Here is an 18,309-nt window from a genome sequence, read left to right on the forward strand (position 1 = left end):
ACAGGCGCGTGAGCACGGAATATAAATCAGACAACTGGCTTTAACACTGACATACGAAGCAAAAGGCAGTACACTACCTCCCATTCGAAATATGGGCACCACACCCCGAAACACTACGATAACGTATGGAGCAGGCGACCAGGTGGACTTATTAAAAAACGTAGCCTACTGGTGTGGGATATGTTCAGGGCTCATTTAACTCCCAGCACCAAGGAAAGGCTTGCGAGACTAAATACAGATTCAGCAGTTATTCCTGCAGGATTGACATCATTGGTACAGCCACTGGATGTGTGCCTAAACAAGCCGTTTAAAGATCGCATTCGAGAACAGTGGAATGAGTGGATGGTTAGCGGTGAGAAGTCATTCACAAAAGGAGGAAACATGCGTGCTCCACAGTTGGATGTTTTGTGCAAATTTGTTATAAAAGCCTGGAATGACATTGATGCAAAAACAGTAATCAAGTCTTTCAAAAAGTGTGGCATATCAAATTCGTTAGATGGTATGGAGGACGACTAGTTGTGGCAAAATGAAGAGGAAGTCGAAGCTGAGACCACACCATCTGATACGGAATTTGATCCATATGATGATTGCCTTACAAATGTAGAACAAGACGTTATTGATGTACTGATGATATCAAATGACGAACAGGAGGATTTTAAAGGTTTTTAAATGGAAACTGCGTTGCTGACTCGCAGTGACTTGCGAGCTCTCTCTATCGTTTGTTAACTTCCTTGTATCAGACTGCTTTAGGAAAAGTTTAATCCACTTGCACTGTTTTAGTTTTATATGTTTTATGAGGAACTGACTTATGTTTATTAGTGACCGTTTTCATGCTATCATGTCATGCCATGATGTCATAAGCATATTAATTAAAAATTTCTATATTGAAATCAAATCTGATGTTTTTTATTTACCGGTAGTGTGCGTTGGAAAAGGGGTAGTCTTATACGGAGAGTATAGCACGAATTATATATTTTAACAAAAAAGTTGGGGGTCGTCTTATACGCCCAGTCGTCTTATACGCCGGAAAATACGGTAAGTCAAAAATGACTTCGTCACAGATTATAAAAAACACCCTTGGCCCTTCATCACCACATGGCACAGGCATATTTTTTTCATGATGGCACTTACTTTCTGGATATGCCTTGTTATCTAGATCCATAAACATGGATTGGCGAGTGAAATTGAAGAGTAGGGATGAAATATACCTTATGGCAAGGGTCTTCAACGCATGCAGCCCACCGGCTAATTTCTTTTGGCCTCTAGGGGCTAGAGAAAATATTGTATCGCGAACCAAATATACACACACTCATCAAAAATAAACAATGTCAGAAATCGGATTGATTGCTTGATTGAACTTCTTAAGTAATAAAGATTACGAGCGTGCTGTGCCCGCTCCCAGCGGGCTTCCCCCACTCTTTTCAATGCAGGTCCACAGAGGGATAGGCGCGTTTCTAATTTTAAAATGTAGAAAAAAAAGGCAGGGTCTTATGTACAAATTTAATTGGAATGTTCATGTACAAATTGAGGTCAGAGGACCTCTTTAAACACAACATTGGAAGTAATCACTCTATCCTCTGTTAATACTTGTTTAGCGTTTTCCTTAATATTTACAAAAATATTTTGAAAAGATCTTACCCTAGAGAATGCTACATAAAGTTGGCCATGAGAGAATACAGGGTCGGGGAGGAATAAGCCAGCTCTTTGCAAAGTCTGACCCTGAGCCTTGTTAACAGTCATCGCATAGGAAACCTTTATGGGAAATTGTCTGCAAGTCAAATTAAAAGGCATGGTGGAATCCGACGGTGTTAACTGTATTCTTGGGATGAGGACAATCTTGCCGGAATCGATTATTTTTTATAATCGATTTTTTAAACCAATTTTAGGAAGCAATAGTAATATTTAGGAAGTAAGATATGCCGTCGCATGTTCTCTGATAAATTCTGTGCATTTTGGTACCTCATTTGTAGAGTTTGGTTGCGGATAAGTTGAGAAAAAGGTATCTATACAGTAGAAATAATATGGAGGACTGCTCTTTGAAGTCATGTTTTTTTATTAATGTGGTGGTAAAGTGACGTGGATCATTGTGGCCTTACAGACGATGTGAAATCGACTTTTGGCCCTTGCATGAAAATAGGTTGAAGACCCCTGCCTTAGGGCTTTTTTAATTGGGATTTTGTTCCACCCATATTATTGGCATAATGTAATTTGATGTTTTAATGTTTTAACCCTTTAAGGTCCATTAATTTTGCAGCCATTAGATTGGATAACAAAATATGTTGTCAGGCTAATATTAATGAGTAGATTTCAAAAATGTTTATATGAAAGCAATATCTCTAAAAGAAATGAAAAAAACGACTCGTTTCGACGCTGAGGCGTCATTATCAAGTACTTGATAATGACGCCTCAGCGTCGAAACGTGTCGTACCAATAAATTTTCCTGTGAAAAATTTATTGGTACGACATGAAAGTTACCAAGGTTGTATATTTTCATTTCAACATGGATTTTCACAAAGTTAAAGCCGAATCAATTGAATTCATCTCTAAAAGTTTCTGAGAAACAGTCTGGGACGTGAAATAATACCGATTCTCACTCCCTTATGGTCCATAGGGACGTATGTGTGTCCCATGACATAAAAACACTAATATTGTGAAAATTAAAGCACAAATGCCACAACAAACTCCACAGGCTTGGCCCACACAAATTATTAACCAAAAGTCCTGTTATAGTTGACCTTCTCATTGATTTGTTATAAACTATCAAATTTCCACTTCGTAAACAGCATTTCAAGTGAAAGTTCTTAACAATTTGGAAACTACAATACTTAAAGGACATCACAAAAAGAATTTAAGACTAGAAGCCAATAGCCTATTCTTCAATTCATCCAATTCTTGTCATCATACACCTTCTCATTTAATTTTGAGGGTATTTAAAAAATTTGGGACATATATGTCCATTGGACCTTAAAGGGCTGAGAGATTTTGTGATTCTATGGAAATTTGTGGATCTATTATTTGTGTATAGAAAATTGTGATTAAATTTTATATGAGCCTTCGTTTCATGTTCTTTTTGCATTGATTTAAATGACAACTTATTTTAAAATTCTTTGAAAATACATTTTTCATTCCATGTCTTTTCCTTGAAATTTCATATGTTGTTGCAAGGCTTCAAGAAAGTCTTGTTAATAAGTCCGAGTGAACTCATTCGTAAATATCAGCCTGTCAGATTTTTTTAATTGCTTGGAGCTGATGGTTAAGGGTGTTAAAATTTCTCGCATAATATATCAGGGTTCCCACTCAACCGTGAAAACCTTAAAACCGTGAATAAGCCATGTATTTCATCATAAAACCTAAAACATCTCTCAGATTGTAGAACCACGATTCGTAATCAAAAGAACATTCAGTATGTTGATCATGTTTCAAGGTCAGTCAAGTGGAGGCGCTGTCCACGCATTTATCTGCACACGTATATTCGAAGCGCAATTATTGGTCCGTTTGCCATGACGACAATTGACTTTAAGCCTGTAATTGGAAGACCGGTAACTAAAGTGTTCATTCACCCTGGTGACGCTTCTTCACTCACCATTCCCTCCATTTTCCCATTCACAACCTTTAGCCATTCCTGAATTTTGCTAACAATAGGTAACGTCAGGAGAGATAGCACTTTCGTTGTTGCATTTGCATTCACGGCATCTGTCGCGTTTGTTAAATTTTTATTTAACGAGCGGCCGATGATTGTTATGTGATCAATATTTCTGCTTAAAATGGCTTATCATTAGACCGTGAAAATCTGAAAAAAACATGAATTTTTTAATTTAGCTTGAGTGGGAACCATGTATGTTAAAAAATAATTAAATTTCTTAAACCTACGGTCCCCAGTAATAGTTTGTGCTGGTGGAATATTTTGTGCATTTTTGATTCAAATTGTGATTTTTGATTCTCCCCTCATTTTTGATTCAAACAAAAGAGGCTTCAATATGCAACCAAATGTCATAACCTTTGTGATCTCTTGCAGGTATGCTGACCATCGGGGAATGTCAAGGGATGAAGCTGAAATGGAATACCTTAAAATAGCTCAGGATTTAAATATGTATGGTGTGAACTACTTCCATATCAGTGTAAGTTTTGAGTTGGAATAATGAGTCTTAACAGTCATGCTTTCTTCCTTAAGTCTGGTTAGTTTTGGATGTATTTTGTTTGATGAAGCTTCTCTTTATTTCACTTGACCTTATTTGCATTGATCTAGTAGATTTTTTCTCATGTTTGGAGGCAACATAGCTCCTCAATATAACTGCATTCCCACTTAGGAGCACATAAGTGCAATTTACCAATGTGTGTAATCATTTTGGTTTATGGTCCATTCTCCTTACTGCTCCGTTCCACTAATCTTGATGGCTTTTACAAATTATTTAGAAGATTCTCTTTTGATTCACCGTAATGCATTCTAATAACACTAATAGTGTCTTAAGTTTTTTATCACACATTTGTCTATGATTCTTAATCAATTGCATCGTATATACTCGTAAATTAGCCAAGTTATGAAGCAAGCATTGTAATTGGAGCCATTTCCCACAATGTGAAGGTGATTTGTGTGTTGGGATTTCAAAGCTTGAAGGCTGTAATCTAATGCATGTTACAAAAAATAAAAGTATTATTTCATTTTATTAGTTCTATTGTACCACATCGTAGTAGTAATAGTACTAATAATGTTCACCATAAGGCATTTCATAGATTAAGCTAATATCTCAAGGTATACTTTCTCTTGGTGTTTAATCATCGAATATATTTTGGTCAAAGAGAAGTGAGCATTTTTTGCAAGAGTCAGATACTAATAAAAATACTAGTTGTTATAATAAAGAATTATGCTACATAGGTATTTTTCCTCTATGTTTGCTGATATAGTAATTTATTTTTCCAGAACAAGAAGGAGACTGACTTGTGGCTTGGAGTAACTGCGCTGGGACTGAATATTTATGAGAAGGAGAATAAATTGACACCAAAAACTTCTTTTGCGTGGTCTGAAATTAGGAACATCAGCTATGATGACAAGAAATTTATCATTAAACCCGTTGACAAGTCATCTCCTAGTTTTGTTTTCTTTTCTAAGAAGGTCAGGATGAATAAACATGTAAGTTTATTGTAAGTTCAGTTGGTTTGCTTTGCCACCTAGTTTTTGTATGAAAATCAGAGAATGTAGCTGAATTTCAGCTGATAGCCTGCTGGACAAATGCTCACAAATGAGTGTGGAAAATTCCTCAAAAGGGCTAGACCTAACTTTCCAAATCTAGTTTGAGTAGTGTGACCGTTTTTTTTGCAATCCCAGTTAGGAAAAAGCAAACCTCTCCTAAGAGAATGTCTTAAATGGTGTTTACATGTGTCATTGTCACTGTCAATGGATAACTGTCTGTTATCTCTGATATTTCTTCTATACTTAATGGCTTCTTTGGTGGTGTAGCCTGAAGGGTTGTTTTAACGTATGTATATCCGTACATGGGTGAAATTTTTTTAATGCTGCCTAATTACTGAGGTAAATATTGCAGTTGCAGTCCAAACTGAGGAAGTTCACTTAAAAAATTCCATTCATTCATAGCAGGGAGTGTGGAAAAAGGAAATGGTAAAATTGTGCCCATGGGAATGGAAACTTCTCGTACATTGACAAGGGGGTCTGAAAAAGTCGACTCTCCTATTTAAATGATTTATTTTTTACCTTGTGCTATAAAAACACTGCATTCAAATTGCAGAGTCAATTTTTGTAGCTTCCCGTTGTAATTCCTTTTTGTTATCAACTGAAGTTGTGAAGTCTTTAAGAACTGTTCATAGCAATTCATGGGGATGACAGATGAGGATAATAATGGATGGTGGGTAGCTAGGGTTAGGGCACACCCAAAGTGACATGGCTTTATAGGTAGTTCTACTATCTGGAAGAATTAGTTCATTCTTAAATTGAGACATTATATATGAATTGAAAGTTCTAATTATATTCAAATTGTATCTTAGATGGTAGTATGTTTTTCCAAAATGGTGAAACTTAAGTTACTGTAAGGCTACAAATAGTTGAGAGGCACTTTCTGTTGCTGACATGGACAACATTGGCATATTTTTACAAGAGACTAGAAGTATTTATAAACCTTAAGTATGTTAGTAAGTAGTATAAACCTTATAAGACCTTCCTATTCTCGAAAAATTTTGTTTAAATGCTCTCGCAGGAGTATTGCAATAGAATTGCAGCCGTGGAAAATGTTAAGGCAAAACACGACAGGCACTTAGCATGAACCTTCCCAAGAGCTTGGAGAACAATCGGGGCAATCTCAGCACCGTAGGATAATAATCACGTCGTAGATTTAACGGAACCACACTCGGCCCTCCATCAGCCAATGCCTCTGCCATTTTTTTTTTCCTTTCCGAGACCCCTCAGGAAAATAGGAAAACATCAAGTTACAGGGGAACAATGGAAACATGTTTCATCCCTACCCCGTCTTACCAACTGACCTTGATCGATCTGCCAGTTTATGGAGGCCAAATGCTAGGTGAGTCATCTACTGAGCCCGAAGATATCTCGATAGCTTTCAATAATTGTATGACACGCACGAGGTTCAAAAAAAGAAAGAGATCTAACGCGACGCATATCTGACAGAATTTAAGTTTTTTAAGCTCTAATTGTTTGACACTAAGATTTATAGTTACAACAAGGCTACTAATATTCAAAATAGTCCAAACAGGATAATTTCGGAAGAAACAAGCGTAGCATAAGCGCATTCAAACAAGACGAGACGGACTGGAAACTTTAGGCAACGCAAACTGCGTATATCACATTGCTGCGCCTTCGCCCCTTTGCTTTGAAGGCAACGACGTCACATGCAAGATCGGACGTGTTCTTCCCGTGCTCCTTCGCTCATAGCCTCGTAGCTTGAAATACGGAGGAGAGGGAGCGCGCTCCTTCCCCTCCGTATTTCGTTGCTTGCTTCGAAGACGGAGGGATCGCGCTCCTTCCCCTGGACCTCTCCTTCCGTGCTCTTCACTTATAAGCATTTCTGATTTCTTCCATCCACAATTTAGTCCAACAATGAACACACTCGTTCGAATTTTTTAAAGCGCAGGTTTTGACACCAATATAATTTTCAGTTGCATTCATCCTCATATTAGCGTCTGAAGATGATTTTTGGAAAATCAGGTCCTCAGCGTAATGGAAATTACTCGGCAAGACAGATATTGACTATTAACCAGGTATGTCCTTCAAAAATACGCGTTTATCTATGTTTGATAACTGATTACTGTATGCAGTATAAATGCCGCGGGATGCCCACTCATGGCAGTAAATTTAGCACGCCCTCCGGAGCGAAAAACCCTGTGCGATCTTTTCCATGTTCACCTCTGGGGTACCGACGTGACGGCGCGATGCTTACAAGAAAAGCAAACAGGAGCATTTTAAAAATACGTCACTAAGGGAGAAACTCCCCTCCCTGCCGCTTGTTTTTGACCAAGGGTTTCAGATGACTGACTCACGCTGATAACCAAGGCCACTCAGTTCCCCTTGGACTTGCGACTGGTGAAGGGGAGGGGGAAGATAAGAAGTTTGTGTAAGAGGCGCACCCTCATTTTCGGCTGCAATTTCTGGGAAAAAAGGTGCGCCTCTTACACGCGCTTATACGGTACTGTTCAGTGATGCAATATGATTTTGGTGACTATACCGGACAGATTTCAGAAAAAAATTGAGAAGAAATTTAAATTAACAGAGAATCATATTGTTTTTGCAAGTATCTGATAACATTTTATTGAATTGAAAATGACATTATCCTGATTCCAAGTATGTAACTGAATAAGTTAATTTTAATCGCTAACTCTAATTCATGTATGAACAGTAAACTCTTTTGACTTTTTAATGCTGAACATTTTTTTAAGCACTCAATTAAATGAATTTACCTGATTACCTGAAGAAATTGGTTATTTCTGAGTAGAATACTTGAATAAATAGTATGTAATATTAACTAGAATTTTCTTCTTTTTGAAGTGGAGATTCTTGGAAAGCATTGTATCATATGGGAGTGATGAATCATCCCATCAATTAGTTGTAGCTTGGAGTTCAAATTATATTCCCTTAAAAATTTATTGTCTTTTTACTCTACATTTTAATACAGATATTAGACTTATGTATTGGAAATCATGATTTGTTCATGAGAAGAAGAAAGCCAGACAGCATGGAAGTTCAACAAATGAAAGCTCAAGCCAAGGAAGAAAAGTCAAGGTCAGTTCATCTGTAATTGTGAAGTTAATTTTTTTCAATTACCTGGGCTTATCACTAAATACACATTTCACTGAGTAATTTAAGTAAATGACAGCTGTACTCAGGCTAGATGTGCCAGGTCCAATGGTACCTTAATGGATTTTATGGCTCCGGTAAATACTTTTAATGCCGCTCATATTTATTTCTATAATTTAATTTTGTCAACTTCAGTTGATAGCATTTGAATAAGTTTTAACTGATCACTACCAAGTTTAAGATATTCTTGATGTCTCCACTCCTAGGCCCAGATTCATAGTCGTTTTTTTTTTAGGGTGGGGGGGCCAACTTGTGCTTTAACCTTACTCCTTGCCTCTTCGAGTGTCATTTTGGTCCATATTTTAAGTTTCCTTGGTTGTCCTGCCATTGTTTTAATTGAGTTCTCCCCTGTTTATTCTGTTTTACACTTGTTTGTATACCACAAACATATGATATTAACTCATATGATCTGTCGTTCTTGTATAAGTTGTATATTTTAGTTTAGTTTTAGCATCACTCACTAGTTGTGTTGCTATTTTTTAATTCACTAGCAAAGTACATAACTTTATCTGGTATTCAGCACAATAAAATCTGTAGTATATGCTATGAAAGAGTGACAATATGTATGTATTCATGTGAATGCATGAATTTTCCAGCACAATACATGTTACTTTATTTACCTTTTCCAAATTTTATCCCTTGGAATAATGCATAACATTAGTCGCCCATCTGTGCAATGTGATACCAATCTTAATTTAATTGTGAATAGGTTGCCAAGTACCATAGCATCACATGTCTCCATGTGAAGTCATTGAGTATTCTTTTCCCATTGTAATTTCTTCTAATAAACAGCAGATGTAAATAATTTCCCATTTCCATTATATGCATTATTTTAGCTATTAAATAATTTAATCCGTCTTCTAGCTGAATTAGTCTTTTGCATGCAGTCGCCATATTCTCAGAGGATTTAAGGAAGCTAAGGGCCCATGTCCACACATCCGGCTGGTCTGATCATTGTGGGCTGCCTCATTTGTATTTTCTATCTTTCTTGCAGGAGGCAGGTGGAGAGGAATAAACTAGCTCGTGAGAAACAGCTTCGTGAAGCTGCTGAGAGGGAGCGTGCAGCCATGGAACAGAGGCTACTGCAGTACCAGGAAGAAATTCGTCTTGCCAATGAGGCTCTGGTAATTTTTGCTTGCATGCTGTGACAGAGTCATTTGCCAAAAAATTTCAGGTTGTTGCCTATTTTTTTGGCCATTCGGGTGTCTTGTTGTCTCACATTTTTCTTGGAGCACAATAAAATTCTCTGAAACTTGTCTACACTTATCGTTATTACAGTTGTGATTTTTATCCAAAATTATCAGTTTCTTCAGTCAGAATTTTTGCCTTCAACTGTGTAAATTTTTCTAAGCACAGAAAACTAACATGTTTTTGATCCAAGGGACTATCATTTTGATTAAAGGTAATAATAATAGCAGTTATCATTCAGGCAACAATAAAGTGGAATAGATCTTGTCAAGTTTACAATTTTACATGGTTCAAAAGGCAAAGTAATCAAGGCATTAAGTGGATCTGTGTGTTCTAATTTAGAGACGATCAGAGGAAACGGCTGATTTGCTGGCAGAGAAATCAAGAGTGGCTGAGGAAGAGGCTAATCTTTTGAGTCAAAAAGCAGCCGAAGCAGAGCAAGAGATCATTCGGATGAGGCATAGTGCTCAAAAAGTGAGTGTTGTGAGTCATACCATTGTCTCACTTAAGACCCTTGCTTAGTTGGATGAAAAAGAGTGCCAGAAGTGACTTTTCTTCATCAATTAATTCTGCAACCTTCACATACCGTGTTTGTGAGTTCAATAAAAACCTTTTATGCATTTCTGTGACAAAACTCGTGACATTTTTATCCCTCTTACCAATTCCCTCTGCAAAATCTGAGTCAACCGGAGTATGTATCTTTTTAAATAATCACTTCAATTTAAAGGATGGAAGAAGACACAGTGCTCACTGGTTGGAAAATCGTTCAGTTACGTCTGCATGCCAGTTCAGTGTAGTTATGATTACTGTAAATGTGGAAGGCGTCAGCTACTGGAGGTAAATTTCCATGCTGAAAGTGCAAAGTGGTCACTGGCAACTGAACTTGAGTTCCAATTATTTTAAAGAATAAAATAAGGATTAAATAATAAGTGTACACACTTGACTTTTACAGTTTGAGGATTCACTGAACAATTTTGGCCAGACACGGTATCATAGCTTAAACCAGTTGTATGTTTTGGCTGTCGAGCTCAGGCCTTGGTTTGTGTTTATCCCCAAGTCTCTTCCCCACAGAGCACTTCCCCTCCACTCATCCCTATTCTTTTCAGCATTCTACGATGGATATGTAAACTGACTTGGTTTCAACCCTGTTGGTTATTGCCAAATTTCGTATCATTGAAGCTTCCCTTCACTTATGCATGTAAATTTTATCAGGGCCATAGCAAACTGATTTATTTGCAAAATTTCATTATATGCATGTTAGTAATATTGCAGCTCCATTGTAATGGTGGGCTGTAAGAAGTGAGCTATTGCTATTTAGAGGATATTTGACAGTAAACTGTGGGTTTATTTACTATTCGTTTAGAAATTTTGTTCATGTATTGACAAGCTTTGTAGCCTATTAAGTAGAAAATTATCTGGAGAAAAAAGACTGGAGCATGATATTGTAGTATAGCAATAAAGTGCAGTAAACCATTATTGCAGCTGAATGAAAATTATCTTCTCCAACTGGGAGACACTATGGAAGGATTTGAGTTTGTGCATGAAGTTACCAGTGATTAAATTCATAATATCCTCATGTCACATTAAATAGCATTATATTTATTTACTTGTTTTAGTTCAATAAATCAGGTCATTAATTTGAGAGTGCATGTATTGGAAATTCATCTTAATGAAAAGTGATGCAATTAAATAATTTTCCGCAGTATTTTATTTACTCTTCCTGTTGAAATGTATCTCAAATCATTCTTAATAATCTTGTCTCTTTTTCAATGAACGCATATCTGTATAGACGGAAGAGGAAAAGGTTTCCTTGGAACGGAAAACGAGGGAAGCTGAACTCCTGACTGCTCGGCTGGTGGAGGAATCAGAGAAGCAGGCCGCTGAAGCAGAGAGGCTGAAGGGAGAGTTGCTTAGGGCGAGATTGGCTGAGAAGCAGGCCAAGGAGAAGCTCCTAGAATTCCTTTCCCGAAGTTCCTGCCCCAGCGTTCCTCCGGTGAGTACAAAATGTTTTTGTCAATTGTACCTCATCCACAAATGATCATTTTATGCTATATAAATATCTTGACATCGAGTTTCATCAGATGTTTTATGTCAGTGATGACGCAAAAAGCGTTGCCACAAGTGTAAAGCCGGCCTAGGTGGTGGGCTAAAGCTCTTGCCTGCCAATCAGAAATGTACAGGTCCAAGTCTTGCCTAGGTAGGTAGCCCTTATCCAGGATATGGAAGATGGTGAACATCCATTGTTGTTTGTTGATAAGCCCCCAACGCAATAGGCCTATTTAATCCTATTAAATTTAAATTAACTAAGATTAATTTAAATTACCAAGATTAATTTTTGCAAATAAATAAGTACAGTGGAACCTCGTTAAAGCGAGTACGGGCTATAGCGACACTCCCGCTATAACGAGAGATAGCCAATGCACCCTCAATTGACCCTATAATAAGCGTGTTAAAAAATTCGTTTTTACGAGACCCTTTTGGTGTTGGCTCTCGCCATAGCGAGGGTTTCACCGCCGGAAGACTTTCATCAAGACTCCTTAACCTCTGTAATTGCTAGCGATCTGTTAGAAATGAAGTTAATGGAGTGCTCAGTCTCAAATTTATGTGGTAAACTGTCGTTCGATAAATAAGTAGTTAATTTTGGTGAAAATATTGTGGCATTATCATTCGTGAATGCTTCATCTTCTTTTGTTCCTCGGGCGGCAGAAAGCAGTCGGCAGCATACCCGCACGTTCGTGAGTTTCGTGAATAGAAAGCATTTGATGGCAGGCAGTCACCATGGCCAAAAAAACACCAAACACGTCTAAGCGAGAAAATAAAAATAAAGGATTAATATGAGAGTGTCGAAATTAATTGATCTTCCCATTCGCTCTGAAAATTAAAAAAAAAACAAAAGCACCCAAGGAATGCAGACGATGAAGAGTTATAAGGAGATTTGTTCGGGTGGTTTTGCCCATTTAAATCTGCGGGAACTTCTGAGAAAGAGGCTACGCCCAAGCCTAAAGCGGATTATTTCAAGGATAGATTGCGAATCGAGAATTTTAAGAGTGCGGAAGGTTGATTATACTAATGCGAAGCACCAAAGCGTTATCTCCCCTCATAATTGCTGGTGACGCCTGCGGTGTAAACCCGAAGTCGAGGAAGAAAGGACTCCGATCATAAGTATCTTTAGAAGTATTCCCCGCGTCATATAACATAGACGAAACAGAACTTTTTTTACATACAACTCCCCGAAAAAACCCTTGCAGTATGAGGTATTTCTTGCAATGATGCCTCTAAAGGTAGGTAGTGCGCCTTAGCGATGATGTAGGATGTACCAAGCAATGATACTCAGCGTGAATTGTCCGGATGGACGTATTTATTCTCCGTTGCGGATTTACAAGGGTGAACTATTCGCGTCAGTGGTCGGAGTCGTACTGGCGCTCTCTTTTGTCACGTGGGTAGCCGAGCATCCCCTGGTGGCCGCTGGAAGAACTCACAGAACAACTAAGTCTCGTTTGCAGTGCCGTGGTAAACTCGGTGTGTTATTTAAAATATGTCGCGAGCGTAACACTCAAAAAGAAACATTTTTTCAACAACGGCAATTTTAATCACATCATTTTTCAAGCTTAGCAAACTTTTTACCGTAGATGATGAAGATATTACATTATCTGATAGAAAAAAGTCTTCCAAGGCGGCAGCGTTATACAACCTTCCACCGTTTTCGCCTGTAGAAACAAATGTAATGCGTTATTTCACTTCACTGCCGCTTAACATACAGAAACAATAAACATACACCAATGGAAACATTTGAGGCATTAAATAACCGCGATACTGTTTCATCAGTTAATTTTTGAATTTTCAGTGGAAAATACCAAAATAATAGAATGATCACGTAAATGAACTAATTAAGTGCATAGAAAAATGGCTTCGTCAGTTGTGAATTGGCATAATGATTGACGAAACAATGCTTTCCATGATTTTTATTCAGTGCGGCGCTTATAAATTGTTTGAATAGTTAGTCGTTGTTTGAGTAAGGAAATTTAGTGTTGCAAAAAAAAACATCGCCTTTCGTCTGGATTTATGCTTACGTTTATCGGATAGATGTTTATCTGTCGCCGCACCATTCCTGTTCCTGTATATCTGTTCGCAACAGGTATATTGGCTATTATTTGCTACAACTCCGGTAAAGCGACAATTCGCTATAGCGAGTGTTTATTAGTGCACCGTGGGGTGTCGTTATATCGAGGTTGCACTGTAAATAACAGGAAGAGTATATAAATATACATGTAATTTTTTGGGTTGATGAAGATATAAGTATTAAAAAATGTGCTTCAGATCGGTTAAGTTGTCTTCTTTTAAAAAAAAGTGAATTGTGGGCTAGGTGTGGCTGAAATTTGCTCCAGATTCTGATTTAAAGTTTGATATTTTGAGTTTCCTTCAAAAAGAATGGTTATGTAATAATGAAATCCAGCACACTGTAACTTATGCTCTAGTTATGATGTTCAGAGTGTATAATTCCCTTGGGCATGAATGGTGAACCCCCTACCGATCTGTTCTTTGGCATTAGAGAAAGGAGGGGCAAAATATTTGTATTTGGAAATACACGGGATTACATCAGTTAAAATGTATGCTAATTCATCACTGTGTGGTAGAGAGTGAAAGTTTGAGACATGATGAAAGATTGTAAGCCATTTGAGCAATTGTTTTTTAATGAATTGGTGATGGTTTAGTGAGATCAAATAGTGCATATCAAATTCTCATCCTTAGGTCTTGAAGTATCCCTCGAAGAAAACTGAGCTGTCAATAATTTTTCTTTTCAGAGCAAGAACGGATCCTGTCTTCTGTTGCAGCCTGTGCCAAATTTGTATCCCTCCAGTCAGATGGTATCGCCAGATCTTCAGGCTGACCTGCAAGCCCTTCGCCTTGAACCTGAGCCAATGACAGTGGACCTCAATTCCTGTGATCTAATAGCGGACGGAGACATGGAGCAGCTATCTCTTGAAATTGAGAAGGAAAGGTATTGCCATCATATCTTTCAAATTCCTTGGAAACTCACCCTCTCTGAGTGATTCAACACGAATAGATGTGGTTGCCAAAATTTTGGGTTTCCTGCTGCATAGGTAACCTAGTCTAGCATTCCCACATTCATCGTTTCTTTCGTCCATCCCCTTGAAAAACGATAGATCAAGGCTCCACTGTATACCTTTTTATTTGTACATTCATCAAGGAAATAGAAGAAGAAACATATGTTTAATATACTTTGCGCAACTCTAGTATTCGAGGTTTTCGAAATTCCAGGTATTTGAATATTCAAGCAATGATTTAAAATTCAAATATTAGTCCGGCCTATGCCGGACTAAACCACTGACATGTTAATTTTCACAAATTCTGGGTGGAGGGGCTAGTTCATTTCCCTGGACCTCCTCACAAGGGGAGGATTTTGATTTGGGGTGTCCAAAGTGCTTAGGCAATATACAGTGGAACCTCGTTAAAGCGAGTACGGGCTATAGCGACACCCCCGATATTACGAGAGATAGCCGATGCACCGTCAATTGACCCTATAATTAGCGTGTTAAAAAATTCGTTTTTACGAGACCCTTTCGGTGTTGGCTCTCGTCATAGCGAGGGTTTCACCGCCGGAAGACTATCATCAAGACTCCTTAACCTCTGTAATTGCTAGCGATCTGTTAGAAATGAAGTTAATGGAGTGCTCAGTCTCAAATTTATGTGGTAAACTGTCGTCCGATAAATATAATGATTGACGAAACAATGCTTTGCATGATTTTTATTCAGTGCGGCGCTTATAAATTGTTTGAATAGTTAGTCGTTATTTGAGTAAGGAAATTTAGTGATGCAAAAAAACATCGCCTTTCGTCTGGATTTATGCTTACGTTTATCGGATAGATGTTTATCTGTCGCCGCACCACTTCTGTTCCTGTATATCTGTTCGCAACAGGTATATTGGCTATTATTTGCTCCACCTCCGGTAAAGCGACAATTCGCTATAGCGAGTGTTTATTAGTGCACCGTGGGGTGTCGTTATATCGAGGTTGCACTGTAGCTTAAATGGTTACTTTAATGGACAACTTATTCACATCCTTCGCTGTAACAGTTCTTATAACCTCAACAATAAACTGCTCAACATGCCGGTACAGTGACACCAAGGGTAAATTGAGCGGCCGTGACCTAACACAAAATTGTAATGCAGTGTTGCATTCTGCAGGATAGCCACTCTTTTCTTTGCCTTGCATAGGCTTATCAACTTACGAACGAGCTCTCGGAATGCATCTTGTTCGTATGTCAAAGAATTACTATACATGTACATTAGTCAATTGTGAGATTTCTTTCAGAAGAAACGATTTACCGCCAGCTGCCACTCATGGTACGGCACATGACGTTGCAGAGAGTCGTCTCATCTGAAAGCTGCCTGAATTTCGCGTGAATGGCAGCTGGCGAAAAGTCATTTCATCTGAAAGCAGCCTTAATGTAGCATTGTCTGTATTTCACGCCATAGACAGCGCATCGCCAGGCCAGGTTGAAATGGGTGCTGTGCCATCTACGGTGCAATTCAACTCGTTTAAAGATATCCATAGAGACGTATGGTAAGTTAAAAGAACAGCACCATGTCGAGGATGGTGGCAGGTTAAAGGCTAGCTCATTTGAAAGGGAAATGTTACCATGGAAATGTTACAATGTTGACAAGAGTGACAAACTGACGAACCCTTAAATGTGCGGGTTAGCGAGCAACTCTCTAAAGAAAAAAATGTGGGCACCATGCAATCAGAAAGTAATACATGCATGTTTGAATCTTTTTTTTTATTTTTGGCCTTGAATACACTGCAGACCATTTTGGCTTTGGGTGCCAAATCCAAATCCTTCTGTTCTCTCCACCGTTCCGAGCCAGTTCCAAAGTACCGACTTTACGTGGTCGGTTCTCGATACCGCTTCCACAGGCCAAGAACCGGCAGTACCAGAACCAATCTCTAGTATTTTTTAAATTTTTACCTTGTCCTTCACTCATCTCATCTGCCTGTCGTGGGACAACTGTGGGCAGTTCTGCCCTTAACTCTGTCTTTTCCTGACTCTTCCTTTTCTTAGTATTCACTCCATTGACTTCGTGGCAGGTTTTCTCTTAAAAATTCAAGTAGCTTAGCTCATATGCCCATTGCATTCTAATCCCTCCATCCATCCAAATCATATTCAGACTTTCTGAAGTGTTCTATTGTTAATTTTAACTTGGGAAAAAAAGCTCGCCTCTTCTAATTACTTCATACCAATAATAGTGTGATTTCATTCTTTGATACCCACGTCAAGAATTAGAATTGAGTACTTTAGAAGGTGAAAAATTGGTTCTACTTGCCTGCTAATACTCGGAACATAAATTCAGTGGTGCTCCAAGAGTTAATTTGTATATTTGCATGGCATACTTATCAGAACATAGTTTCTTTGAAGCTGTGTTGCTTGAGGGGTATGGCTTTTATTTTGTCTAAGCAAATACATACCTGTAACAGTGTTGTTACCTATTTAGGCTGAACCACACCATTATGTCATTACACTCTATCACCAAATCAATGCTGTGCATGTGCACCTTGAATTTAAATTATCGAAAGGGACTAAATATGAGTGTGCCACAATACTTAAAACTATATATCTTAGTCTTGCCTAGCGAAAGTGTTTATCTTTATAACATTTTCCTTCTTTTGCATTCTTTGTGTTCACAGGGTCGAATACCTTGAAAAGAGTAAGCATCTTCAGAACCAATTGAGAGAGCTTCGGTCAGAAATAGAGGTTTTAAAGGTTGGTGAGAAGCAAACTGAGTTGGACCAATTTCATGAAGAGCAAGTGAGGCTGGGAGAGAACAAGTACTCCACTTTGAGAAAAGTAAGCAAATGGTATTTCTATGAAATATCAATTTTAATAATATTTATTTGCCCAGAGGATACAATGCATTGTGTGTGGGGCACGTCAAAAGAAAACATGTTCGTAAAGGAAATATTAAAATTCACTGTATAGATATTCTTTTACACTATGAAAAACTTCTCTAGTAAATATGCTGAAACTGTCTTTTTAAAAAGGTTAAAACTATCTATATTTTTAATGGATGCAGTTAATTTATTGTAATTTTGTACTCATGAACTCAGACCCTTAGATGCCAGTGTTAAGTTTGATAATTTGACATGGATGTCATTACATCTTCTGGTTTCATATGAATGGAAGCTTTTATTCCTAATAATTATTAGGAATATAGGTGGTCCTCAGCTAGAATTATTTTTATGATTCACTTTTAACGATTTTTTTACTCAAACAATAATGTGAAGTAAAAAAAATCTTGGTTCATATTTTTAATAATTTAATTATGCACAAATAACCTGAGTAATTAACAGCATTATTATGGTCTGATGATAATCTCCTTAGTCACTAATATTTCATAATCCTCAAGTAGTTGTAATGGCATGTAAGAAGATGGTAAATAATTTCTCCAAATGAGGAAATGTCCTACAATTTATAACTGTTTGCAGCCATACACGAAATTAAGCCTAGGAAAACGAGGCATTTATCATTCCATTTGTGACAAATGGCTTAGTTGGGGTTAAACATTTGAAAATCTTGTTCTGTAGCTAACAGGGCAATATTACTTGCATTTATACCAAATCACTTCTGCTTGTATACTATACGAGGGGGACCCAAAAATAACTGAACGGAAATCTCTGTGCACATCGATCTTATAGTTCTCCCGCTGGATGGGTGTTATTTCATCATTTCCGAGTCAGTATGTGAAACTTCTGAGTCAGTATGTGTCAGCCAATTTCAATAATCAAAGA

At 37.8% G+C, this 18,309-nt stretch overlaps 1 protein-coding gene across 1 annotated transcript in view; it reads left to right on the forward strand.

Annotated features, from left to right (window-relative positions):
* Positions 1–18,309, forward strand: part of LOC124156488 (merlin) — a 32,166-nt gene that overhangs the window by 10,821 nt on the left and 3,036 nt on the right. Inside the window, exons 5-12 of the mRNA XM_046531059.1 lie at positions 4,016–4,118; positions 4,919–5,128; positions 8,136–8,242; positions 9,312–9,441; positions 9,848–9,979; positions 11,295–11,498; positions 14,308–14,504; positions 17,209–17,368. Coding sequence (XP_046387015.1) covers positions 4,016–4,118; positions 4,919–5,128; positions 8,136–8,242; positions 9,312–9,441; positions 9,848–9,979; positions 11,295–11,498; positions 14,308–14,504; positions 17,209–17,368 — 1,243 coding nt within the window. The remainder of the gene's footprint in view (positions 1–4,015; positions 4,119–4,918; positions 5,129–8,135; positions 8,243–9,311; positions 9,442–9,847; positions 9,980–11,294; positions 11,499–14,307; positions 14,505–17,208; positions 17,369–18,309) is intronic.

This window comes from Ischnura elegans, chromosome 3 (genome assembly GCF_921293095.1).
Source record: "Ischnura elegans chromosome 3, ioIscEleg1.1, whole genome shotgun sequence".
Classification (NCBI taxonomy): Eukaryota; Metazoa; Arthropoda; class Insecta; order Odonata; family Coenagrionidae; genus Ischnura; species Ischnura elegans.